Source organism: Apus apus, chromosome 13 (assembly GCF_020740795.1).
Source record: "Apus apus isolate bApuApu2 chromosome 13, bApuApu2.pri.cur, whole genome shotgun sequence".
NCBI classification, from domain to species: domain Eukaryota; kingdom Metazoa; phylum Chordata; class Aves; order Apodiformes; family Apodidae; genus Apus; species Apus apus.
Window position 1 is genome coordinate 449,016 of NC_067294.1, and position 26,554 is coordinate 475,569.

A 26,554-nucleotide genomic window follows, 5' to 3' on the forward strand; every position below is an offset into this window, starting at 1 on the left:
GGGCGGCCCGGCCTGCGCTCCCCCCGCGCCGCGCCTTGGTTCGGCCCGTGCGCCCCGCGCCTTGGTTGGGCCGCCCCCCCGCGCCGCGCCTTGGTACGGCCCGCGTGCCGTGGGGCGCGGCGCGGGCAGCATGGCGGTGAGTGCGGGCGGGCGCGGGCCCCGGCTGCCCCGCAGCTCCGGGCCTGCCCCGGGCCCTCGCCTGGGGCCGGCCGCCCCCCGCCGCCGCCCCCCGGCTCCCTGAGCGCCAGCGTGGCTGTGCCGAGCCCGGCGGGGCTGCGGGGCGGCGTGCGGGGCTGCGGGGCGGCGTGCGGGGCTGCGGGGCGGCGTGCGGGGCTGCGGCGGGACGGGCCCGAGGGGCCCGAGGCGCCGGTGTCCCCGTGGGGGCTGGTTCTGAGGGGCTCGGGCCGCCGGTGCAAGCCCCGCCGGGCACGGCTGGGAGCGCGGGTTACTTTCTGGAGCTGGTCTCACGTTTTCTGGTGGGTGAGATAATAGTCACTGAAGCGGCAGAGTCAGGCCGAGGTGGATGATTCAGGAGCGTGGGGGCCAAGAGAGCAGTGATGAAATTTCCCGGCGCGAGTGTGGACCTTTCATTAAGTCAGTGTAATATCCCGGCCTTTATTTTCAGGGTTTGTTGAGGCTCGCTGCGGCGCTGTGGTTGTTAGGGAGGTTTCTGTTTGCTTAGATGAGTAAAGGCGGGCACAGCTTCTGCCCCAGATGTCCTGGTGCTGCCGCGGTCTCGGAGGAAAAGCCCAAACCTTGCTCTGTCTGTGCCAGGCTTTCTGTAGTGTGTGTTTCCTGTGGCACTTGCCATATGTTGTATAATAAAAGGGTTTGAAGAAAGAATTATTAATGCTTAGCGGGGTTTTTTTAAACACTGATGGCGTTATTTATTATGATCTCATCAAGACTGATGGAATTATGTGTGTTATTATAAAACAGTTCAAAATACTTTTCCAGAAGAATTCTCTGAACTGCTAGTAGAGTAGACTTGTATGCCCTGCTCTTCCCCTGGCATAGGGAGTTCCCACTTCATGTGTAGCAAGATGAAGAAACATTACATGGGGTTCATGTAAAGCCTGGGATAAATACAGAATTCCTGTGTTTTTTTCCCCACTTCTCATTTATACCCCTTCCTCTGGCCAATTCAGACATCTCTGAGTTTGTTAGTTATTGGTAAGATAATCAGTCAGTTGGACATTTTGCATGTTTTTTACTACTGTAGAGTCTTTTGTCATGGAAAATGGTTGTAAAGTCTTTCTTTACAGATTTTAAATGTTGCTTTGGAAGGCTGAGTCTCAAGGATACAGGTTTCCATGGTGTAATCATTGCTCACCTAATGATGCTCTGCTGTCAGCTGGTGCTGCAGGGCTCTGGAGCCGGGGAAGGGGCTGTCATGTTACAGTTCTGCATCTGGTCACCCCTTCAGCCAGGCTTCTCCTCCTCTTTCTGTTTAGCAGGAACGTAAAGGGACAGCAAAAGTTGATTTCCTGAAGAAAATTGAAAAAGAGATCCAGCAAAAGTGGGATGATGAGCGGGTCTTTGAGGTCGATGCCTCAGACAGGCAGAACCAGGAGAGGTATCCTTACACTTTTCTGCAGGTTTTCTCTGCAACTGCTTGAAATGTCTTTTCAGGGGAACTTTTTTCCTTCAAATCTTGTGGGCGGGAAATGTCCTCTTGAATAGATAGTGTTCTTGGGTCATTTGGAGGTTCTTACTCACACGGTTACTTTGAGAGGTTGGGTTACAACAACACAATATATGTTGCAAACACTGCAACGATGTATCCCTGTGAAATGAGTGTTAGTTCATATGTGCCCTAGACAACCTGAACTCAGGTGGTGGGAGGTTAAATAAATTACTTCAAGCTGTTGCAGTAATCAATTTACAGAAGCAGGATTGTAGCTTGTTACCTTTGGGAAGATGTTACATCTCTTTCAAAGTTTCTCTGTGATGTCAGTCCTGTGGGGGTTTTTCTTTTGCTTTTTTATTTGCTTTTTTTTTTTTTTAAATGATAAAACCTGTTAGTATATCAGGTCTTTAAAATCAAAGCCTCATGTTACTGGCAGGGAAAACATTGTTTCAATGTCACTGTGGGCCAGTACTAGCTGAAGATACCCATTAACTGTTTTACTTGTCTTAAAATGGTAATTTTAAAAGCTAATTACGTGTTTTAATTCTTTGGTTTTCTTCTCAGCAAAGGGAAGTACTTTGTTACCTTTCCCTATCCCTACATGAACGGCCGCCTTCACCTGGGACATGTATTTTCCTTGTCTAAATGTGAGGTAAACATTTTCCTTTGCTATAATACCTTTAAATACTACTGTAGAACAAATGCTGATTTTTGAAGTTAAATTCTCAGGTAACAGAATGCCTTGTTAATTGCTTAACAGATTCAGTAATTACTTACTCAAACTCTCCTTTTTTTCCCCATGTTTTCAGTGGAAATATTTGGGGTTGAAGAGAACTGCCACTGATGAGTTTTTAAATTTTTACTAGGAGACCAGACTGCAGGTGTTTCTTCTATTAACTCCTTCAGATTTGCTGAGGTTTTCAGGGGGTGCTGCTAAGTGGTGCAAACAGCACAAGAAACCTCACTGCCTGTTGTGTTTGTGGACACTGCTGTATTGCTGGGTCCTGGTGATGGGTAGGATTGCACAAAGCAAGTCTCTTCTCTGCACCCATTCTTCTCTGGTCAGAATCAGCCCCCTGCAAATTAGGAAGGCTTTCACTTAGGCAGCTGGGTAGTGGCAGACCTGGTAACAAAGTGGAGTTTCTCCTTCTTTTCCTTTAATTCGCTTCCTAGATGCTGTTGACTGCCTTTATCTTTTAGTAGTTTCACGTTAAAGAAGGAATGGAAGGTATTTTTTTGAGGAGGATGCTAACTTGGCCTCACATCATTCTTGTTCCATCTGTTTCATTTTTCCACTGTACAGTTTGCAGTTGGGTATCAGAGGCTAAAGGGAAAGAACTGCCTGTTTCCTTTTGGTCTGCACTGCACTGGGATGCCTATCAAGGTGAGTTTGGGCTACTGAGGGCTTTTTCTAAAGTGTTTTTTTTATAGTTAAGATTGGTTATTGTCCATTCAGAACATCTTGTTAATTTATTAAAAATTCATCAAGATAGGGTGATTTGGAACCTGAATTTGTAGTAAAGATGTGTTGTGCTTGAACTATACATTATGACTTGTTAAAAATAAAATGCTTGAAAATTAAGTTTGTCTATAGTATTATTTGATTTGCAAGAAAATCCTCTCTGTAAACCTCTGCCTGCCATGACAGGCATTCTTGAAGCTGCAAGATCTCCTAGAAGTTAATGCAATGTCCAAGGAAAGCTTAAAGTTGTAGGGAAATGCAAAGTGTTACAAGTAAAAAGCATTCCTTAGCTGTGATTGATGCCATTGGCACAGCCAAGTGCTGGTGACTGTTTAGGTGTTGGCTGTTTAGTCACCTGATGACTCTGTTTAGGCTTGTGCAGATAAGCTAAAAAGAGAAATGGAGCTGTATGGCTGCCCACCTGAATTTCCTGATGAGGAGGAAGAAGAGGAAGAAAACTCTTCTAAAAAAGAAGAAGAAATTATCATAAAAGACAAAGCAAAAGGGAAAAAGGTAAACTTTCAACAGACATTTCTGGGTTGGTAGCTGTGCTCTCCAAACTTCAGAACATGCACGTTGGGTTTTCCTTCTATCACACTCCTCAGAGAAACTTGTGATAAAATTTTTAGATATTTTTTTTCCAAGTTAGCTGGGTACTTGAGAAAATGCATCAGCTGCATGTTCCAGTGATGCCATTTTAGTGTATGAAATCTGAGTGAGCTGGTGCACTGTTCAGTAGCTTCCTGAGAAAAATCTGATCATCCAGAGCAATACTGGTTTTTTTTCTTGTTCCCTGCACAAAGCATCCACAAGCAAGTTGTAGGAAATGGCCCTCTTTCTCAGCAGTAGGGGATAAATATACCTGCTGCTTTGATTATTCTCTTATAAATTGGTATTTCACCTCTTCTGGCTTGATGCGGGAAATAAAATCATCCCAGCTATTCTAGCATATCAGGTATTTAAATTAGTTTTATGGGTTTGGGAGTATCACAAAGCAAGGAAAATAATCAAGCCTAGGAAAAATTTAGGGATGTCCTTATGTATATTGTCTGTGTGTGCTAGAGAGTGTCACCTGGAAGCTCTGGATTTGGGAATCTCTCTGCTCTGTGTCAACAGATGTGAACTTGCTGCTCTTGCAGGGAGGAAGTTGCTGTTGAGTGGAGACGTAAGATACTCAAAGGAAAATAGCTGGAAAAAGTAATATGAGTAACAGCAGAAGAGGTTTTTGAAAGAAGGATATGGTGCAGGACTGCTGCACCTTTCATGGTAAAAACACCTATTTGTTTGACCAGGACCTCAGTGAACCAGATGTCTTGGCAGACCCTTTCTGCAGGTGCACCAGACAAATGGAGGCTTGTAACAGATGGAAAAAAATGAATACAAACTAGGAAATAGTGTAGATCAGAAACTGAGTATTAATCTTCACTGCTAGAAAAGGACCCTAAAATTTGTTATTAACTTGCATATCTGGAAATAGAAACCTTAACATTAATGGGGAAACAGTCTTGAGTCTATAAAGCTGCTGTGAGTCCAGGGATGTGTGTGCTCTCCTGACTGCAGTTGTCCTTTCAGAGCAAAGCTGCTGCCAAGACTGGCTCTTCCAAATACCAGTGGGGAATCATGAAGTCTTTGGGTCTTTCTGATGAAGAAGTAGCCAGGTTTTCTGAAGCTGAGCATTGGCTGGATTACTTCCCTCCCCTTGCTGTCCAGGATCTGAAAAGCATGGGATTGAAGGTACCAGAATTATTAATTTAAACTTTCAATAGTCTTGGGTGATGAGTGCTTTCTTGGTTGGTCAAAACAACTACAGAATCTCTCAGATTCAGTCAGCAGGCAGAGCCCCAGGGTGTTTGACACCTCTCCTCTGAGAGATCCTGCAGGTGCAGACTGCAGAGTTATGGTTAGGAGCATGTGCCCATTGGCTGGTATGTACTTGCAGTATCTTTTGGAAGAGAAACTTCTTTTTATTTTTAAAATTATAATTTTGCTGTTGTGAGTTTCCTTGGATTTCTTTATTGTGTTTACTGATGCATTTCCAGGTGGACTGGAGGCGTTCCTTCATTACTACAGATGTCAATCCTTACTATGACTCCTTTGTACGATGGCAATTTCTTACCTTAAAGGAAAGAAACAAGGTGAAGTTTGGGAAACGGTAAGGCTGCCCCCCTGAGGTGATGGGGAACGTGGATGAGCTCAGCTTTACCAAAGGGAACCCATGACGTGTCTGGAGTGTGCTTGTGACTCACATTAAACTAAAATCCTTTGAGTTTGGATGCTCTACAAGACATAATACTAGTGTATTTGTTGTGCTAACAAAGTGTGAGGTTGTGCTCCTCTTTTAGTTTTTCCATGGATACCAACTCAAAGCCAAACAGGGCCAATAGTGAAAGCTCTTGCACAAACTGAACATGGACTTTGGTGGAAACAGATTGGTGCAAGATTTGAAAATGCCATTGAGAGAGCTATCTTTCAGAAACATATTTATTTTGTTTCCTCTGGGTCTGCACATTATTGTATTTGCTACTAAATGAAAATACACCTTTTCTAGATACACAATTTATTCTCCAAAAGATGGACAGCCTTGCATGGATCATGACAGGCAAACAGGAGAGGTAATGTTTTTAATTACCATTTTTATGCATTGCTTAAGATCTTAAATACCAAACGTTGCATTTTGGAGCAGAATGTATTTTGTACATGCAGAGTTACTGATTGTTGATTGTCAGTGAAAACTGAGTGAACTCCTTTGAGGCTGTCTGACCTGAGCTGTGGGTAGTATTTCCTGTTGTAGCTGTCTCTGTGATCATTCAGCAACCTCTGCCTGCAGCATCACTCTGTTGCATCATTATCTAGCTGTTGAAACAAAAGAAACAAGTTGTTATCAACTGTTATGTTGCTGAAATAGTGGCTGTGTTGAGTACATTTTTGGACACAGGAATGAAGTGTGACCTCCCTCTCCAGTCTGTGTTTCAGCAAACAGCCACTTGAATCAAGGGAAATGTCATTTACTTTGCAGAAAGCATCAGGACCTTAAATAGCATTTAGGCCAGGATACTACCAAGTAGGATTCATTTTATTTGCTGCTTGAGTTGGTGTAATTGATTGCTGCATTACTTGAATTGCAGGGTGTTGGGCCTCAAGAATATACACTAATAAAAATGAAGGTGTTGGATCCGTATCCTGCAAAATTAAGGTAGGTCTTGAATTTGTAATGGCCAAGAGGTTCTATCTTATGGCCAGAAGTGACCATTAAGTTAGGTAGTCTGTTTTGCCTAATGCAAGAACATAATGTCTTCCTGTTATTTCTGCCACTTGGAAAACTTGGTCTCTGTTTTAGCTGCCATGTTTGCTAGGCTGTCTGAAACTCAAATTGGAGTGCTTGTTTTTTTTTTTTTAAAAGAAAGAACCCAAAAAGACACTAATGACCCACTTTCATCCCTTAGGAAATGTTACTTAAAAGTTCATAGTAGCTTAAGAACGTTCTGTATTGCCCGAATGTTTTTATTTTGGTGGCTCACAAAATTCTTGTTTTCCCCCTAGTGGCCTAAGAGGAAAAAACATCTTCTTGGTGGCTGCCACGCTCAGGCCAGAGACCATGTTTGGACAGACCAACTGCTGGGTTCGCCCTGACATGAAGTACATCGGCTTTGAAACCAAGAATGGGGATATTTTTATCTGTACCCAAAGAGCCGCCAGGAACATGTCCTACCAGGGCTTCACAAAAGATAATGGAGTTGTACCTGTTGTCAAGGAGCTGATGGGAGAGGTGAGCATCTGCAGCTTGCTGGTCAGGCTGATCTCTTCCTCTGAAACTTGTACTTAGGAAGGTGATGGTAGAGTTCTACTTTGAAAGAAAATATAGGAACTGTTAAAAAGAAATGAAATAGAAGTGTTTCCTGACTGAAAAGGCAAGCAGAAGACACCTTCTTTTGCAGCCAAGCCACAGCTACTTCTGGGAGGTTAACCTGGTGCACTTACCTGTGGACACATGCACTACTGTTGCCTTGGCATTGCTTGGTGAATGAATGTTTTTAAGTATCCCTCCTCTGCACACTGGGCAGAGTGGTGACTTCTCTGTGAGGTAGGGAAAGGGATGGAAAAAAAGCAATAGCTAGAAAGGGCTGTGTGAAAAAAGCTTTTTGTTGATGCTGACATTTCCAGTACATCTGTCAATGAAGCTTTCTTAGTTTAGTATTGAATGTTAGTGGCTTTGATATTTACTGTCCTTAACTTCTGTGCTTGTAGTAAGTGTAGTCAGTGGCATTTACCTCTTGTCAGAATATAATTGGTCTTGACCATATTCTTTCCTGCCTGTGTTTAATATGGCTTTTGACACTGGCTTCCTAGTCCATCCTGTCTTGATGCTAGTGTGCTTCAGATATTTGGAGGCAAACTGTTCTCCAGCTTACTGTTTCCAACTCCACACTTCAGTAGTTTTGCTTTCCCTGAGTTACTGTGTCTATACTATCTGGTATTTGACTTTTCTACCAGTAAATAGTTCATGCACTGTCGCAAATAATACACACATGCTTTTCATATGTGCTTCCTCCTCGTCTAACTATATATGATTATTTTTTAAAAATTGTTTGTTACATGTAAGAAATTCCAGCAAATGTAAAGAATATCAGCCAGGAGAGCTCCCCCAGCCGGGTTTAGAAGTGCAGCTCATGATAATGCTGTGCCTTTCTCCTGCACAGGAGATCCTTGGCGCTGCACTTTCGGCACCTCTCACGACCTACAAGGTTATGTTTGCTCTTCCCATGCTCACCATCAAGGATGATAAAGGTAGCTTCCCCTCAGCCCCTTGCCAACGCCTGTTGGATGTGCACTGTGCTTTCAGTGTGTGTTGACTCATCGTTTTATCTCTCTTTCTTTGTCAAGGAACTGGAGTGGTAACAAGTGTTCCCTCTGATTCTCCAGATGACATTGCAGCCCTGAGAGATCTGAAAAAAAAACAGGTCAGTCTGTTAACTGAATTACTTCTGTTCCTATTTCCTTTCCACAGTGTGGAGGGTCAAAAGTGGATGCCCAGTGGGTAAAATGAAACTCCTTTTAACTGGAGTTTTGCTGCCTCTAACTTTTATTTCAAGTAGTTAAAAATAAATGAAGTGCAAGCCAGCAGGGCTGGGACAGGTGTTTATTCTCAGACTTCAAGAAGAGTATTGGACAAGAGTAGTGTAACTTCTGCAGCATTTAAAGTATAGATGAGTACCAGTGAAATGGAAATAAATTCCTGTTATGAAAGTGACTTCCAGAGATGAGATAAGACCGCTGCAGGAATTTTAAATGAGACTTGATGTAGCTGTTGCTATTACAGCTTCAAGAGTATGTCTGTGTCTAAACAGCTATCTCTGGCTATTGAATTTTTATCCCTTTCCTTTTCAGGCTAAAGCAATAGGATAAAAACCTCTACATCTGGAATATTTTTCTCCTAACCATATTGCATTTTTTTTCCTCTACCAAAGGCCTTGAGGGTGAAGTATGGCATCAGGGATGACATGGTCCTGCCGTTTGAGCCGGTGAGTACAGCCAGTGTGTCCAACTGCAGTGACACACTCACTGATGAGAAGTGCACCAAGAACTGTGCCCGCCTTTCCCAGAACTCCCATTTAAAGTCCTCCTCAGCTGAAAGAGCTGAGAGGTTTTAAGTTTTCATGTTTTGCTCTAGTTGCTTGTAAGTCCTAAGTAATTAGTAATAGATGCCACAAACTTAACACACAGAGCAGCATGATACAGGAGCTGGACATCAGCCCTAGCACCTGCTTCTGCTGCCACTGGGGTTCTTGGGTAAATGCACAAACACTTCCAGCTGACTAGTAATAATGGCCTTTTTCCCCTCCATAATCTCTGGTTCAGACTTCTGTGTCAGCCTGGGGACAGCAAACCAAGGAAAATACACTTGTCTGCTTCATTCACTGTGTCACTTCTAGGAGAGCTTGTGAAATCCAGGAGACAAATCTTTGTGTAGGTTTTATTACATGGAGATAATTTGAACTGAATATCTGACACCATTTTGTTAATTCTCAGGTGCCCATCATTGAAATCCCAGGCTATGGCAGCCTTTGTGCTCCAGCAGTCTGTGATGAGCTCAAAATCCAGAGCCAGAACGACAGAGAAAAACTTGCTGAGGCCAAGGAGAGAGTGTACCTGAAAGCATTTTATGAGGGAGTAAGTAATAAAAGATTTTTGATAGGTGTTTTCTTGCTGAGTTTAATTAGGAGAAAAAAAGTGGTTAAAGACACAGAACTAAAACAATCTTTATGTCTGAGTGACCATTACTGGCAGCCTATGTGCATGCTGATGTGTATACAAACACATTTTGGGTAAAGATGACCATCTGTTTAATGAAAAAATCTCCCTGTATTCCTGTTTTTTGCATGTCAAAGATGCCAGCATCTACTTCTTTATGGTGATCTAAAGAGCTATGGCACCTGTTTCTGGTTAATTAAAAAAAATAATCAAGTGCTGTGACCCAACTTTTACAGGTAATGTTGGTGGATGGATTCAAAGGGCAGAAAGTTCAAGATGTCAAGAAGGTTATTCAGAAGATGATGGTGGACAAGGTAGGTGGTAGTATGCACACAGCTCTTATGAGATAATCCATGTTGTCTTTTCCACAGTAGCCCAGTGCTGTAGGAGTCTCTCGCTTTTGGTTCTGCAGGCTTCTTAGAGATGCTTTGGATAGCTACAGAGTATGGAATGTAGATAAGAGAAGGACCTCGTGTTCTTGGACTAAGTGGGATGAATGGCTTCATTGGAGACCTCTTATTCCCTGCTTCATCCCATCACCTTGTCTAGGAAATACTTTGGTGGTTTGATTTAATCTTTTGTGTAGTTGGGAAGATGCTGAAAGTGTCAGATCTGAACTGTCAGTCTTTTCCAGCCTGCCAATAAAAGGGTGTCTGTGACATGCAGACACTGGTTTTGGGGCTCATCTTGCAGAGAAGGAAGAGTAGCAAATAAGAAAATGGTCATGTTTTCTCTCAGATAAGATTCTTCTGATGAGGACTGGAAGTGGGAGAGACTTTGGTTGTTTAGTTGGTGTTCCCTTGTGGTAGCATCATGTTCAGCATAAAACAGTTCATCCTGCACCAGGATATTTGTGAAGGGAGGAATAAAGTTCACCCTTACATTTTTCTTTGCCCCTGCCCTTCTCCCTGGGTTTTCTAGCAGCTGTTTGAATCAGTAGGGGCATAGTCCATGAGGAATGTGTTGTGCTTCTTTCCTTTTTCTCATGCATGGAGACATCCTTGGCACAGGCCAGTGAACTGGCTCCTCAGCAGTGCAGAGCCAAGGGCTGCCCTCAGTTTACTTGAGTGAGCACTGGGGCAGAGTCCCTGTGCAGTGCTGAAAGCCATGCAATAAATGCTGTACAACAGCTTAGAATGGAGAGGATGCTTTTTAGTTAGGATGTAAGGATTTTCAGAACTTTGCTAAGGACTTAAATCTTAGTGTTTTTTACTTAACTCTTACTCTGTCAACTCTTAGGGTGAAGCCATGATTTACATGGAACCTGAGAAACAAGTTATGTCAAGGTCTGCTGATGAGTGTGTCGTGGCCCTTTGTGACCAGTGGTAAGTGGTAGTTACACAGTTACTGCCAACTTACATCCTTGTGGATTGCTTTGTTACCATAAACTTTTCCTGACTGCAGGTATTTGGATTATGGTGAAGTGAACTGGAAGAAACTGACATCAGAGTGCTTGAAGCATTTAGAGACGTAAGTTATAAAAGCAGATGTAAAAGAGGAGTGATTGTTTGGTGATGGTCTGAGAGGGCCAAGAGGAGCAATTAGTAAAAGCTGATTTATTTTTTTTTTTTTACAGGTTTTGTGAAGAGACTAGGAGAAATTTTGAAGCTACTTTAGGCTGGCTACAAGAGCATGCGTGCTCCAGGACATATGGCTTAGGTAGGCAAAACTCCCCTTTTCTCACTCAGTGCTCATGAAGATGGTACTTGCCACTTCATTTGGAAGGCCTAAGTGCTGCTTAGAGTCCTAAATATTACAGGAAGTGTTGGACAGATGTATCCACCTATCTTGGCCCAGCATCCCAGAGGAGGCACACTCATTGAAAATGCAGTGGCCAGGGGTAATCTTATTTTTGCATTACTGCAGTGATTATGCAGCACCTCTGTAGCTCTTTGTGTGGGGCATTGCTTTGGAAGAGATGTCAGAAGGAACTAAGAGTATTTTTTGGGTGTGCTGCTTAAATTCTGACTGGCTTTCATCTTGTGTATCCTGTGACACGGGACAACTGTTTCAACTGCTCTGTAATACACAGCAAACCATCATGAGCTGAAATTTCAACAGTTTTGTGAAGCAGACTACAAAAATACCAAGTACTTTCTCTAACAACATTTTCAGACACATGATTTAAACTTTTTTAAAAAGGATGTTTTAAAAGCATGAAATAAGCACGAATACTTGCATATATATGTGTGTGTGTGTATGTTCCACTGGAAGTCATAAACTGCTCGTGTGTTCCTGAGTGCCGTGGCTGTCGCGGCTCACAGTGCCTGTGTGTTGACAGCTGCTTCCACCCTTCCTAGGCACCCGGCTGCCCTGGGATGAGCAGTGGCTGATTGAGTCTCTCTCTGACTCCAGTATCTACATGGCCTATTACACAGTGGCTCATCTGCTGCAGGGAGGTGACCTGAGGGGCCAAGGAGAATCTCCTCTAGGCATCAGGTAAGGAGAGTGAGTCTGTCAGTGTTCTTGTGTAACTCAGCCTGCTTACCTCTGGAATTGTGCTTGACAAAGACTTGTCAAGCAGGCTGATTCTGTATTTAAAAAACATCATTGTTAAAACTTACTGTTAGTTAAGTTACAGCAAGACTGCAGAGCAAAATATGGAAAGGGAAAAGAGTATCATGGCTAGAGAAAGGAGCAGTGTCTGTGAAAACAGAACTTCCTAGGGCCTAAATCACCCTTTTTAACGTGTGTTTGACTTGCCTTGAAGTGGTCCTTGCCAGGTGTTTTTGAGTGGTTTCAGTGGCTGCTCAAGTGTCTCTGCTTATTGAGATTGCTTTGCAACTATAAAAAGTTGCAGGCTTCAGGGTACAAAGTGGGCAAGATTAGCACTTAGTTTTTGTCTCTGTATTAACAGTTAGTAACTCTTTGAAGATTAGAACCATCTTTTATCCACAACTCATATGTGGAAACTGTCACAGGAAGAGAGAGAAGGCATTTGTACCAAAATACTTCCTAAGACTGCTCTGTGACCTCTTGGTTGGAGTGGCTGTCAACTTTCAGTGATAGAGATCAGAGAGCTGGGATAGCACAACTCAGCTGGATTTGGAAAAATCACTGTCAGTCTTGCCTTGAATCTTATGTTCTAGTTCTGCATGTTTTATGAACTAGCAGTTACACACTGGAAGTGGAACTTGCCTTATTCAAGGCTATAACTAATCTGAAAACTGTTTCCAAATTGAGGATTCTTACCAACAGAAATAGTTCTGAAAGACTTGGCAGGGCTTTAATTTTTGCTCAAACCTCTCTAATTATAGAGGCTGCCTACATACTAGTCATGTCTGGAAACAAACTTTGAAGTGAGCATCCTGAGCACTGAATTAGAGATTTGATGTAATGAAGTATGTGCAATTAGAGGGAGCTCTTATGGAAGCTGATAACATCTTTCTTACAATGTCAGCAAACACTTTTTGCTAAGACTTACTCAGTGGGGTGAAGTAAAAGGGGATGTCTGGCCTGTCATGTCAGTCACCACTCAGTTACAGAGATCTTTGGCATCAAACATAGAAACTCACAGCACACAACATGGATTTAAAGCACAGAACAACAACTGCCAGATCTGAACCATCAAACTGGTGCATCTAAGCCTTCATTCTAGACCAGTGGTATCAGCTGCCACTTGCACTAGTTTTTTGATGTGCACTGGAGGTGCTTTGGATCCAGACTGTTTCTCCTCCCTGCATAATTCAGGACAAAGCACCTTAGTATATGTTAACAAATAGTAGACTTCTGTTTGAAATTATTTTATTTGAAATCTGTGCAGGTAGTATCTGGTGGGCTCAAGTGAAATTTTAAGGAGCTAGGAATAAAAATCTCTGGAAACTAAAAGGATATTGTTTTGATGCAGGCTAGTGGCTGCAGGACTGTGGGCCTAAGTTGCATTTCATGATTGTTTCAATTCAAAATTGTGGATCCTACCTCTAGTAATTGGTCAAATGTGTCTTATAGTAAATGTTAATTTTTTAATTCATTACTTCCATTCAGAGTGGGAAAAGACCACTAATTTTTCCACGTAGGAGGCTACCTTGAATTGTACAGCAGTTCTCTTCTGCTCCTGCTCTGTTACTGTCATGGAAGCCAGAGGAATAGCTGCATGACCCAGGGTGAGGGAGCGCAGAGAAGTTTAGGTACTAGTAATAGCTTCTGAGAATTCTGTTAAGGTCACAAGTGGTGCTGGGGGTGGCAGGGGTGGCATTTGGAAATGAAATAATCAGGTTTCCAGGACATTCAAGATTATGCTTTAATTATTTTTATTTAAAGGGATTTTTCATGCTTTTTGAGGAAAATATCAAAGGGCATTTTCAGCAGGGCACAGGTTGAGCAGCTCTGAGTTCTGATTTTGTTTCTGAAGTTGGACTCATTCATCTGATCTTAGTACCTGTGCACTCTGTGTTTGCTCTGCTTATCAAAAGAAGTATGTTGTGAGAATAAATCAACAGTTTTAAACTGTCTTATTCAAAATGCTGCAGAGTGCCAGAGGAACATTTTCTGCCATCTTAATATGGGACTAATTCTGTGCAGGGCACATCAAATGAGCAAAGAAGTTTGGGATTACATCTTCTTCAAGACAGCTCCGTTTCCTAAAACAGATATTCCAAAAGAAAAGCTGGACAAGCTGAAAAAGGAGTTTGAATTTTGGTATCCTGTGGATCTCAGAGTTTCTGGCAAAGATCTTGTCCCCAATCATCTGTCATACTACCTCTATAACCATGTGGCTATGTGGGCAGACCAGAGGTGAGTGAGATAAGAGCAGCTGTGCAGCAGGTACAGCAGGAGAGTTTGTGGTTCTGGGGCATTTGCTAATGGCTTCTTTGGACTGTACAATACTCAGAGTTAGGTTGAAAGTGTATTCTTTTGTATTGCAGTTTTGTTACAGCTGTCTATCATAAAAGTTATTGAAATTGAAGGCTTTTTGCCATTACTTCCCCTGTTTTTTGCTAAAATCCTTTAAAAATTTTAAGAAGCAAGATTCTTACATACAAATTCTAAAACACTGAAGCAAAATTGAAATCCAGCTGCATGATATGACTTCTAGTTGACTTGCTGAAGTTCTGTGTGTTCTAAACACTGCAATTCTAGCATGTAGCAGAACAGACTTGGCAGTTTCAATCAGCTCTACAGCAAACCTAAGGAATTCTATGTCCTAGTTAAATAGTGCCTTAGCTTGGTGCTTCTCTAGAGGATATGTGAAAAAACCCTGGGGTATCTCTAGTGTTTTTCCATAGAGACTAAGTAGCAGCATCTAGAGCTAAATCCAAGTGCAGCTGCTGTTGGAATGGTGGTGCTTGATGCTATTTTTTTATTTGTTTTAGCTAGCTACTGAGGCATGAAATGCTCAGTTAGGTAGGCATAGGAAAAAGCAGATGTGTAGAAGTGGAGAACAAATTTTAACTTCAGCTTTCATTGGCCTGTTTTATAAAAGTCAAATGTCTTCTGTCAATACCTCCTCTTATGTATTTTCTTTATTTTTCTCCTATGTGCTCTTTATAAAAGAGGAAATGTATTTACAAAATGCTCTGTATCTTGTCTTCAAACAGAGAAAAATGGCCAGTAGCAGTGAGAGCAAATGGACACCTCCTCCTCAATTCTGAAAAGGTATTGTGAGGTGGCTTTTGTGTCTGTCAGAATAGACACTTCCCAGCCAGACTGAGAAAATCCTCAGAATTTAAGAGGAGGAAATAGTGAAAATTCTAGTTTCTTCATGATGCCCTCAGTTTTTCATTCATCAGAGGAAAGGACCTGCCTTCAGTGCATTTCTCTTAAGTTTTAGGGTAATATACAATGTAGAATGAATTTTAATTTTTTTTACTAAATTTTAGCTTTGTTAAGCATTGGAGTAGGTGCAGGTGAGAGCAAAATGTTTGTGCTGATAACATGCTAATCTGTGCAAGTTCTGAAACTGAATTTAATTGAATTTAAAGGTGCACAAACTGAGGAATTAGGCCTTGGAGACTGTCCCATATCAAGCAAAAATCCCTACCCGAGTCCTTGAGAAATGAAAATGCTGATTTTGAAGTACTATCTGTTTTAGGTAGTTTCTGGAGTTAATTTTTGGTACCAGGTGTCCTGTGTTTAAAAGCCTGGCAGAGTCTGTGGAGGAAGCTGATGGGTGCAGGAGGCAGCTGCCACTTCCCAGCTGCTCTGGTGTGTGTGGTCCTGAGCAGTAACAACTTGTGCAAGTCTCAGCATTGAAGATGAGTGCTTGCAAAGTTCAGTCTGCATTTACTGTGAGACCTAGTTCAGATGAACCAAATAGCTTTTGCTACAATCCATGAGAAAATACTTTCTCAGTGGTTTGCCCAAACCCTTGCTGTGTCTGTCTGCCTTTTCCAACTAGGAAATGGATGTGTGAGAAAACAAACTCTTCTGTTTCTTTCAGATGTCTAAATCCACAGGCAACTTTCTTACCCTAACTCAAGCTATTGACAAGTTCTCTGCAGATGGTATGTTCTGACTTGCATCTGGTTTTCAATTATGCCAAAATGACTAAAATTAGTGTTTTGCTGTCAGAGGAGCAGTGGGTTTATTGGACTAATGAATAGCAGTAAATCTACTGCTTACCACCTGTTCATGTTTGAAAAGCAGAGCTCTGTTCAGGGCGTTGGGATGTGTGTTAGCACAAGGGCTCTTTCAACCAAGAGCTGCTCTGGTCGTGTGACCTCCTAAAGGGAGCCCACATCGTTCTTCCACGTGCACTTCAGAGACCCAAACACAAGCCACCCTGTGGGTGAGCACTGCGTGTACACGTGTGACCTGGTTCCTTCTTGGACGGGGATTGCACTGATCTGGTTCTTGGTGTTTGTCTGGTTTCCTTCCTGAGGAGGGCAGTGTAGCTCTCCTGGATAAAGTGCATCCTTTTAAACCTCTCTAGCTGCCCAGGCAGCTTGTAACTTCACTTTGTGTTTCATTAGCTCATAATGAGAAGTTAGTTGGAGCTCATCTTGAGTCCCATGCCTCCTGCATCCATACCTGGCAGGTAACTGCATGCCAGCCAGCTTAGCTGATCCAGTTTCTTTCAGGCATGCGTTTAGCCTTGGCTGATGCTGGAGATACAGTTGAAGATGCCAACTTTGTGGAAGCCATGGCAGATGCTGGGATTCTTCGTCTCTACACGTGGGTGGAGTGGGTGAAGGAGATGATTGCAAACAGAGACAGTCTAAGAAGTGGTCCTGCCAATACCTTCAATGACAGGGTCTTTGCCAGGTACTGTAGAGGCTAATCATGCAGTTTGGTCTGTGTTTTTTCTCACAAGGAGCATGCCTGTGTTTTTGTGCTACAAATGAATGAATTCAATAAAGCAAAACGGAAGAGGTGATATGGTTGTGCTGTGACACTGACTGTTCCACCAGCACTGCCGTTACGTGGGGCAGACTCTGCAACACTGATGTTTTCCCTTCCCTCTCTAGTGAAATGAATGAAGGCATAATGAAGACAGACCAAAATTATGAGAGGATGATGTTTAAGGAAGCTCTGAAAACTGGCTTCTTTGAATTTCAGGTAGGTGGTGTCCTTTTAGGTGTAAGAAACTAGCACTTGGTGTTTGTTACTTTGTGGATTCCTTTTGATCCTGATGTCTCTCATCCTTAATTATACAGCTGAATTAGATTTGTGCCAAGAAACAAGAGTACTTGAATGGAATAAATCAGAAATTACAAAGGTCTGCTTGTGTCACTTTCGCCAAGGTCTGGAGGAAGAAAACTGTGATGCTGCAAACAGTCCTGATATCTATTATGAGCAAAAAGCTGCTTAAAAAAAGGCACTACTAAAAACAATTTTTCTCTAGCTCCTTTGTAATAAGGAACTCTTCATTAGAAATCCAGATAATATGTCAACAGAACTGTTTGGAAGCAGAGTGCTTTCTGATACATCCCATAAACCAAGTCTCCAGAGTGTCTGCTGAGCCATGCCACTTCACTTCATGAATTACAGAGACTCCTTTATGTGGCTCCTTAATCATATTCCTGAATATCATAAAGTAGGCTGAATTACATGGATAATGATAGATCATATTTATTGCCTTTTGCTTAGTACTTATTAGTATCTTTTACAGGCTCTCTGGGACAGTAGTACCTGATACACAGTTGTGAATGCTTTTGTCTTTTAAGTCTGTGCCAATAAACACTTTTTGAAAAGTACTGTATTAATTAAACAATTGAATGACTAACGGACAGATTCAGGGAAATACAGCTCTTGTAATAATCCACTACTGGGTTTTGTGCTGCTGACATTGTAAGGGGATGTTAGAGCAAAGGGCTGTGCCTTTTGTTCCAAGTGTGTCTCCTCGGGGTGCTAATGGTGGGTGCACTGGCTGTTTCAGGCAGCAAAGGATAAATACCGTGAGCTGGCGATAGAAGGAATGCACAGAGAGCTGGTCTTTCAGTTTATTGAAGTGCAGACTCTGCTGTTGACTCCCATCTGTCCCCACGTGTGTGAGCACATCTGGTCACTGCTGGGAAAGGTATTAATGTTTCAGTGCTGTCATTTGATTTGGGTCTGAGCTTTTCCTGATTTTTAGTCAGGCTTGTTTTAGGCTTATGGGTGGCTTTGCTGTGCAAGTAGAAGAAGCAAGTCTTATAATATGAAGAACCATAATAGCTTATTGTCCATGGGACAGTGAACACACAGAGTTAGCATGTTACTGTGATAATACTAGTCATATTGGTTGTGTACTCACAAAGAGGTGATCTGAAATTACCCCAAATAATGCAATATTCCTACACTTATGCATGAAATGTAGGTTTGGTTTTTAATTGTGCTTGTAGATGAAGTGCTGTAGCTGCATGGCAGGTGTAACTGTATGTCTGGTGCCTAACACACTTGTAAATGAATGCTTGCTGGCTGTGTACTTGTTCCTTCTCCACCTGCTTATAGGTGGGTGCTCACTGAGGTTCAGACTGACTGAACTCCAGTTTCTAGTAAAGCTACAATGAGTCAAAAACCCACCAGTTACTGATGTGTGTTCATCTTGGTGTATTTCCCTCCAAGCCTGATTCCATCATGAGAGCCTCGTGGCCAACAGCAGGTCCTGTGGATCAGGTGTTGATTCGCTCCTCTCAGTACCTCATGGAAGCAGCTCATGACCTCCGACTCCGTCTGAAGAGCTACATGGCCCCTGTGAAGGGGAAGGTGAGGAGCACCTGCTCATCTTTTTGTGTGTATACTTGATCGTTCTGTATTGCCTCAGGACTCCTTCCTGATATTTTTTCTTTGTTTCTTTAGAAAAGTGCTAAAGAACCTTCCCAGAAGCCTTCTCACTGCACCATCTACGTGGCCAGGAGCTACCCCCCCTGGCAGCACACCACGCTGTCCCTGCTGCGCAAGCACTACCAGGTGCTCATCCCTCCCTGCCTCTCTGGGGGCTCACCTGCTTTCTTGTGGGCTTATTTTCCTCTCTGAAAAAAGCTTAAAGCTTTATTTTAGTACCAAATTGTTTAAATGTAAAGCAAGATAGTTTACATTTCCTTTATGCTCTTACAACTGTTCAGTTAACTTTGGTGCTTAATGAAAACCTCCCAAAGAATGTCATTGATTTGATACTATGATCTCATTGTCTTTTGACAATCTGAGTAAAAAGCAGCCCATGGTCTGTTATTTTTTCCCTCTGTAAGTGGATAGCTTTTAAAAATATTCTTCCCAAGTGTATTTCTGAGGAAACACTGTTGAATGACAGATTAATTCTGACTTACTATGTGAGTGGGCTTAGAAGTGTTGCTTTGGTCCTTGAATAGGTATATCCTATCCAGTGGTGTTACAAGAAACATGTTGCACTGGAATACACCATCATAAGTAGAAGGAATAAGCTTTTCTGGTAGCAGAAGAATCTGCTTCTGACACAGGGAAACTGATGAGAGTGGCTTTTGGCATCTGGATGACCCAACACTCAGCTTGAACCAATCTGTATTGCAGCTGATAGGCTGAGGGGTTATGACATTTCCAGCCTGTGGGATTGAGATAAACCAATAATCCTCACGTGCCACTTGGCTTTCTCTAGGCATTTTTCTGCATCAGTGTTAAAATCTGCGGTTTGGTCTGATGCAAATATGTAAATTTTGGATGTAAAACCCAAACAGTTCAGAAAAGTAGCACTTACAATGCGCTTGTGGTAAGACTTAAATGTGAGTTTAAAATGCATCCAGGTAGAAAAGTTAGGTAAAAATCTATTGTCACCAGAAGGAATTAAAAAATGCAGAATAATACCAAGTTGCCTGAATGACATAAGTTCTCTGGGTTTTTTGGTCCAAGGTTTAAAATTTCACTTTAAAAATGTTTCAAAGGGATGAGAAATTATTCCATGATCAGTGCTGATGACAAACCTTGCTGGTATTTATGGGGAAGCACGAAGGGGGTACGATATCAAAGGGTAAGGTGTTTTTTAATGCCACCTCTACTCTCTCATGGGTGTTGGTCAATGTTTCTAGGCCAATGGAGGGCAGCTGCCAGATAACAAAGTAATTGCCAGTGAGCTCAACACGCTGCCAGAGCTGAAGAAGTACATGAAGAAGGTGATGCCTTTTGTTGCCATGATCAAGGTAAGGGTCAGAGGGACAGTTCTGGTATGGATAAAGCTTTTGTGAAAGAAACACATTGGACAAAGACAATAATAATCTAAAACTTTGTGCATGGGTATTGTTGTTTCCTTTATTTCATTCCTGGATCTCCTGCTGTCTCCTGACTTCAGTCTCTTTCCTACCCCTTGCTTGTTTGGCAGCTTTATGTTTTTATTTACAAATTTCTTTGACATCTCTGGAGGAAAGATATAATAAAAATGTCTCTATTTTAATTGGCCCAGGTGAACTAAAGGTCTTGTTGAGACTTGGTAGTGTGTGTATTTTGCAAGCTGTCAGTCCCACGAGTGGGTTAGGCCTGAAGCATTCCTGGTTTTTGATGTCCTTATCTGGCAGCAGTTGGTGATCCTGGTGCATTCCAGGCAGGACTTACCCTGTAGTCCATCTTGTCACTTTTAAAGTGCAGTAAACAATTTCACAGAAAGACATAGAAGCATCTGAACTTAGACCCCCCGGATCAGTGTGTTTTCCTGTGAAACCAATTATTCAGCAATTCCAGTACACAAGGAGCATTTCTGCTTGTGCTTCCTGTTGGCAAGAGGAGAAGAAACTCTGTGATTTACAAAGGGAAGCAATTCAGTGTTAATGGAGGGAATCTTTCACATTAATCTGACAAGGAAAGCAGGAAACCACAACCATGCTGAGTCTGGCAAAGCAGAGCTTGAAAGGAGACAGCTGGCTCAGCATATGAGAGCAAGGAGGGACATATTAAGTTCCAAAGAGGAAGTCCTGTTCTAGTAGGAAAAAAAATTCACGTGGTTTTTATATTGCCTTGAATATTTTGTCTCTTGTGACTGTTGCTGTTGGCTTTCTGGACTAATTAAGCTGCTTTTATGTTAACATATAAAGTAGGTATTATTTCCCTGCAGAGAACTTGTTTTACAACTGCTGTGAACATGTCCAGTTGCTTTTGCTTTATTTTAAACTAGGTCATAAGACTGAATTTCCTGCTGTGAAATATCACTGAAATGCTGACTTATTTTGTGAATTCTCAATCTGCACATGAAGTAGGGGTTATAAATAACTGTGAATGTCAAACACTTTTTCAATTCTGTATTAAATATGTGTTCTAATTGCTCTTACTCCTCCCATCAGTGTGACTAACTCCCTGTAGAAGAAACCCTGTTACGAGAAAATTATTGCTCCTACGTTAGCATGTTGTGCCAGCAGAGAGCTCTCACATTTAAAGCCTATTCTTGATGTGACTAATGGAGACAGTTTGCCATTTTGAAGCATCGTTTTACTTGCAGCATTTAGAGGGTTTTAATTCTTTATTTTTTCCTCTGACAGGAAAATCTGGAGAAGAATGGTTCACGTGTTCTTGATCTGGAACTGGAATTTGATGAACGTGCAGTGCTCATGGAGAACATTGTCTATTTGACAAATTCTCTGGAGGTTGGTGTACACTTGGCATATTCATTACTTGGTTTTTATTGGGATAGCTGGAGGACAGGCTTTCCTAAGGCTCTAAGCCTGTTTACATCAACTTGTGTCTGTATGTTCTCATGTAATAGTTTTCTATCAACTTTCTGTATTTCTGTCTTGCTGTTTAAATTGTGAAATATAAGTGTATCAATCTGCCACGGGCAGGGACACCTCCCACCAGCCCAGGTTGCTCTAAGCCCCATCCAACCTGCCCTTCAACACTGCCAGGGATGGGGCAGCCACAGTTTCCCTGGGCAACCTGGGCCAGAGCAAACAATTTATTCCTAGTGTCTAACCTGAATCTCCCCTCTTCAGTTTAAAGCCATTATCCCTCGTTGTATCACTCCATGCCTTACAAAAAGTCCCTCCCCAGCTTTGCTGTAGCCCCTTTAGGTACTGGAAAGCCTGTGATTAAACTCTTGTTTATTTCTTTCCCCACTCTTTTTTTTTTTTTTTTTTTTAAGCTGGATCACATTGAAGTGAAGTTTGCATCGGAAGCTGAAGATAAAATAAAAGAAGACTGCTGTCCTGGAAAACCATTCTCCATATTCAGAACTGAGGTAAAATCAGAAATTCAGATAGTAGAAGTATGAAAACTTAGAAAAACCCACAATGAATGCAAATATGCCATTTAAAAACTGTAATCATACATGAACATTGGATTTTTTTGTCTTTGATCTAACACCTCTTCAGAACATTTTTGTTTTCTTCTCTATACAGCCCTAAATGTGACTGTGGTTGTTCCTTAGCTCTAAGGCCCTTCTAGTCACCAAAATTTACTGTTTTGATCTCAAAACTGTTAGAAACAGGTGACCTGAGCATTAGCATATTCTTGTATTTGTCTTTCAGCCAAATGCCTCAACTACCACCCTTTACATAAGGTAGATTGTATTCCAGTTAAAACATAGGCCAAAAACAGACTTGAGTAGATTTTGTGCAAGTATGGCTGAATCTCACTTCTGTTATTTAGGAGTTATGTTTCTTATTATGGTTGTTTTTAAGGCATTATAAATTTCCATTTGAAACTTTGTATTACTTGTTTGCTGAATCCTAAAATATTTTTTAATACTTTCTATGTTTATCGATTAGTTCATAATGGGCTAATAAGTGGCTTATAAGAAGTCTCCCTATAGCTGTGTCTTGGGAGGTCAGTGGAACTGCCAGCAGAACTGCCAGCAGGGCTGTTGTGTGTGTGTGTGTGTATTTCTATCTCTGATACTTCTCAGCAGTGAAACGTTGATCCATGTCCCTAAACAAAGCTCTGAGAAGTTGTCTGTTGTGGCTTCTGCTGTGAGGAGCAGTGAGGGTGCTTGTCTAGGGCCACTGGCAGGCAGTGTTTCTAAAGGAAGTTTACCCACCCAGAATGTTTGGTTATAGATGATGATTATTTGGTTTAGTTCCATGTTTCTTCTGAGGCTTTGATCACAAATACAGATTGTCCTTCAATGTTCTGTTAACTGTCCCACAGCCCAGCGTCTCTGTATTTCTGGTGAATCCTCAACCCTCAAATGGCCACTTCTCTACAAAAATTGAAATCAGGCAAGGAGACAATAGAGAGACAGTGATCAGACGCTTAATGAAGATGGACAGAGGAATCAAAGGTAAGGTCCTAGCACAGCTATACAGTCATCACACCCTGATTAATTAGATTAATGTTTCCAGGAATGGAGGCAAAGCTGCTGTCATAGATGCTTAGAAAGGAGCAAGGAGTTTTGTGTTTGAGTCAACAAGAAAAGAGAGAATCTGCAAATAGGCTTTTCTGTGGGTCTTTTGTTCTACCACAGGGTACACCAAAACCCTGTTCCAGCCAGAGATTAATATGGATAATATTCCCCCTTGTGCTTTGAATTTCCAAGAAAAAGAGTCCCATCACTTGTTATAAGCAGCTTCTGCCACTTGTTTTGGAGCCCAAAGCTGAAAAAAAATTTACCCAATTGAATTACCTATTTAGCCAGAGTTGAATTCATGTAACAGTTGCTACATTGGTTCCTGGTAATTTCTGTCCCAATTCATAATGGAAAACTATCTCTTCACTTAAGATTGGGATTACTGAAGAACTATGCAGTAGCCTGTCAGTTACCATTGTTTATCCCAAGTTGAACTAGCCACCTCCACAGGAACTAGTTAATATTTTGTGGTATCTTGTCAGGCTAAAGGTGGTCTCTGTAATCAGTGGCATTTCAGTGTGGATGCTTTCCCTTAGTTTTTCTTGGAAATAAGCACATTTTTTTTTCCAGCCTACTTGTTGGCAATTTTAGTATTCTTCATTTCTCCACCTGCTTAGGAAGATATTTTAAGAAAACACAGAATAGCATGATAAAATTTCATGTTAGACATCACTGAAACAGACATTGTTTCTGGCCAGCATAATGAAAGAAAAAAGCTTTCTTGGAGAAGCAGCAGCTGTGTTTGTCTTGAAGAATGCAGGAGTTAAGAATCAAACAAGCACCCTGAGCTGGGTATAAAAGGAAAACTGGGCCTCCAAAAGCTTGTGTCAGCAGAGTAATTTTTTCTTGCTGTGTCTTTCAACAGCTTGTGTTTATCCACATGTCTCTGTAGAGCAGGCAGCTCCACACTGGTGCTGCTTGGAGGGGTGTGTGATGGAGGGTGAGGCAAAGCACACAGGGCAGTGCACTGTCTGCACAGAGCTGTGTGTCTGTCCACTGGTCTCCTGCTGGGGCTTGGTTTGAAATAATTGGAACCAAGCAAGGTTAAGCAGGGACTCTTTCTCACTCTGCCTTTTCCAGAAAGTGTCACTGTCCTGTTGGAGCTCAAGGGATAGAAGGTTGTACTTGGAGGGAGGCTTGGCTGAAAGATCCCAGGCTTCCAAGAGATTTTTTTTTGTCTGCTTAGCAGTCTTTTATTAGTGTGATTTTTAATAGGGAATAGTATTTAAAACAGCTCTCACCTTCCCCTTTCTCCCAGTCTCTGAAATTAATTCCTTAGAAAGTGATTCCATAGCTGTTCAGTTGCTCAGAGCTGCCCCAAAACCAGATAAGGCCAATTCAGTGCTTGCTGTGGTCTTGGCAGTTGGTATTTGTGTGGTTTATCCCTCTTTCTGCTGGTAACTTGTGTGTGGAGACTGAATAACATCTTTGTGGTGGGTGTAAATCTTAACATGAATGATATTCCTGAGAGAATGTTTCCTTGGATCAGATATTTTAAAGTACCAATTATTGTTGTTTTGATTAACTCAGTTGATTAACTCAGTTGTTTGAGCTTGTGTGCAGCTCCCACAGCCTGACTAGCCAGTGTCTTCTCTGCAGATCTCTCTAAAGTGAAGCTGATGAGGTTTGATGATCCTGTGCTTGGCCCACGCCGTGTCCCAGTCCTTGGCAAGGAAGAAGCAGAGAAAACCCCAATTCTGGAGCAGGCCACCTTCCACATTGACCTGGAGGAGAAACGTGTCCATGTCACTGAGAATGGCCTGACCAAGGACATTGGTGACACGATTGTTTACCTGGTGCATTAAACTGGCCCGTGGCTTGAGCCCTGGCAGTGAGAGAGTTCACAGAGTGACTTGAAATCATCTGTAATGGACAAAGATGAGAATTTGTTATATATATATATATATATAAAAGCCCACTCAAAGCAGCCTAATTTTGCATGCAAGTTCACTCCTACTCTTTTAAATGTGGATAGAATAAAATTATTTTCCTCTGGTCCTTTGGCTTTTCCTGAAAAGAAACTGGTATCCTCAATCCTGACATGGTGAATCTTCCTTTTCAGCTCTGGCCAGTGTTTTCAGAAGCAAACTGGAGAAGCACCCTCAGAATTCTTCTGTGTGCTAAACAGACTAGGATCTGGGTGGAGAAGTTGGTTGTATATCTCCTGTAATAGAGGGGGAAAAGCTGCTTGCACACCTGTGTGTTTTACTTTTCAAAGATGCAAGTGACTAAACACCTGTAGGACACTGACACAGACAAGCAGGTCAGGAGGAACTGGACACTGAGGAGCAATTCAGCAAGAGTTAAAGGTGAACATGTCTGTGTTGCTCAGCACTTAAAATGGGACCACCTGTAGCAAACACTGGTTAAAGACTGACTTTTCCTCTCTTACTCTTCCATAAAACTATTCGTAAATCAATTTTAAGTGGGAAGGTTAAGTGTTCTTTTCTTAGATTTTTAGATGATGTTTTTTGGTGACTGCAGGTCCCTCTCCAGCTGTGTGTTCCCTTTGTTGAGCCGTGGATCAACACCTGCAGGGCTCTGTAGACTGACGAGGCAGCTGGTGAGGACAGCACACTGTGTTCTGCACCATCGCTCCTCGGCAGTTTCGCAGTCTGGTTGCTCCCCGTGGCTTCCCATTGGAACTTCCCCTGATGACAGGTTATAGTGTGAGAGGAAGGAGCCCTGCCAGAGCCCAGGACTGTGGCAGGGAGCTGCGAGTGCTGCTGGCTGGGTGTGCCCCTGCCTGCCCCTCCAGTATCTTTTTCAAAAGGCAGGTTGTTTTGTGGCTCTACAGTGCAATAGCAGTTTCCTTTGCTGTTGCTCGTCCTTGGTACCGCTAAGCACACGCTCTACAAACTCTTACCATGAGAAAAAGGTGGTTCCACAGTCCAGGGCAGTTCTGGTGCTGGGGACAGGCTGGTGGGAGGGTTGAGGCCCTGTGCTCCTGCTGCTGAAGGTGCTTGGGAGAAAAACTTTTGACAGCCCTGACCCTGATGGGCCTTTTAAGTTCCTGGAACACCAACAAGCAAGAGGAATGTGTGTGGTGGGTGGAGGTGCCTGTGTGCTGGATCTGGTGGGGAGCGTGTCCCGTGGTGCTCTGGTCTGGGGGGACACAGAGCAGAGCCCTGGGTGCATTGTCCACAGTCACATCTCTCCACTGCTCCAGCAGGACTGGGTTCTTTGCTCGAGGTTTTGCTTGTGCATGGTCTGAATTCCCTTCTGTGAAGTGGAAAAACAAGCCCTAGTGCACACATCCAGTGCCACTTCTCATACTTCTCATCAAAGATTCCAGGTGGGGAGGGGTGTGTGTGCTCAGGAATAGAGGTCCCTGGTTTGCTGACTCCCAGCAAATCTAGCTCAATGCTGTGAGCAGAGGTCTCTGTCAGACAAGGGAAGGATTTGGGGTTTCCAAATAGGCTGAAGCAGATGCAAGATTCGCTGTGGTATCTCCAGAAGGGAAGGCTGATGGTTTGGATACAGGAGAGCAGAGGTAAGGCCCTGCAGAGCTGGAGCCCTCCCACTTCTCCCTGGAACTCACCAGTGGATGATCTTC

General features: G+C 42.5%; 1 protein-coding gene across 2 annotated transcripts; it reads left to right on the forward strand.

Moving 5' to 3' along the window:
- Positions 1-55: 55 nt before the first annotated feature.
- On the forward strand, positions 56-24,994 carry LARS1 (leucyl-tRNA synthetase 1). 2 transcript variants are annotated; one of them, XM_051631127.1, is made up of 32 exons: positions 56-136; positions 1,458-1,576; positions 2,195-2,282; positions 2,934-3,014; positions 3,465-3,605; positions 4,665-4,826; positions 5,132-5,244; positions 5,641-5,704; positions 6,218-6,285; positions 6,633-6,858; positions 7,790-7,877; positions 7,974-8,050; positions 8,558-8,611; positions 9,120-9,260; positions 9,578-9,655; positions 10,581-10,666; positions 10,746-10,811; positions 10,918-11,000; positions 11,642-11,780; positions 13,863-14,075; positions 14,879-14,936; positions 15,721-15,784; positions 16,361-16,544; positions 16,748-16,838; positions 17,659-17,799; positions 18,327-18,467; positions 18,561-18,671; positions 19,760-19,870; positions 21,197-21,301; positions 21,796-21,891; positions 22,800-22,932; positions 24,598-24,994. In XM_051631127.1, exons 1-32 carry the CDS (start codon positions 131-133, stop codon positions 24,801-24,803), a joined length of 3,534 nt encoding a protein of 1,177 aa, XP_051487087.1. In that variant the 5' UTR covers positions 56-130; the 3' UTR covers positions 24,804-24,994. The 2 variants fall into 2 exon arrangements, with proteins under 2 accessions (XP_051487087.1, XP_051487086.1); XM_051631126.1 differs by having other exon boundaries at positions 63-136; positions 1,455-1,576.
- Positions 24,995-26,554: the final 1,560 nt, after the last annotated feature.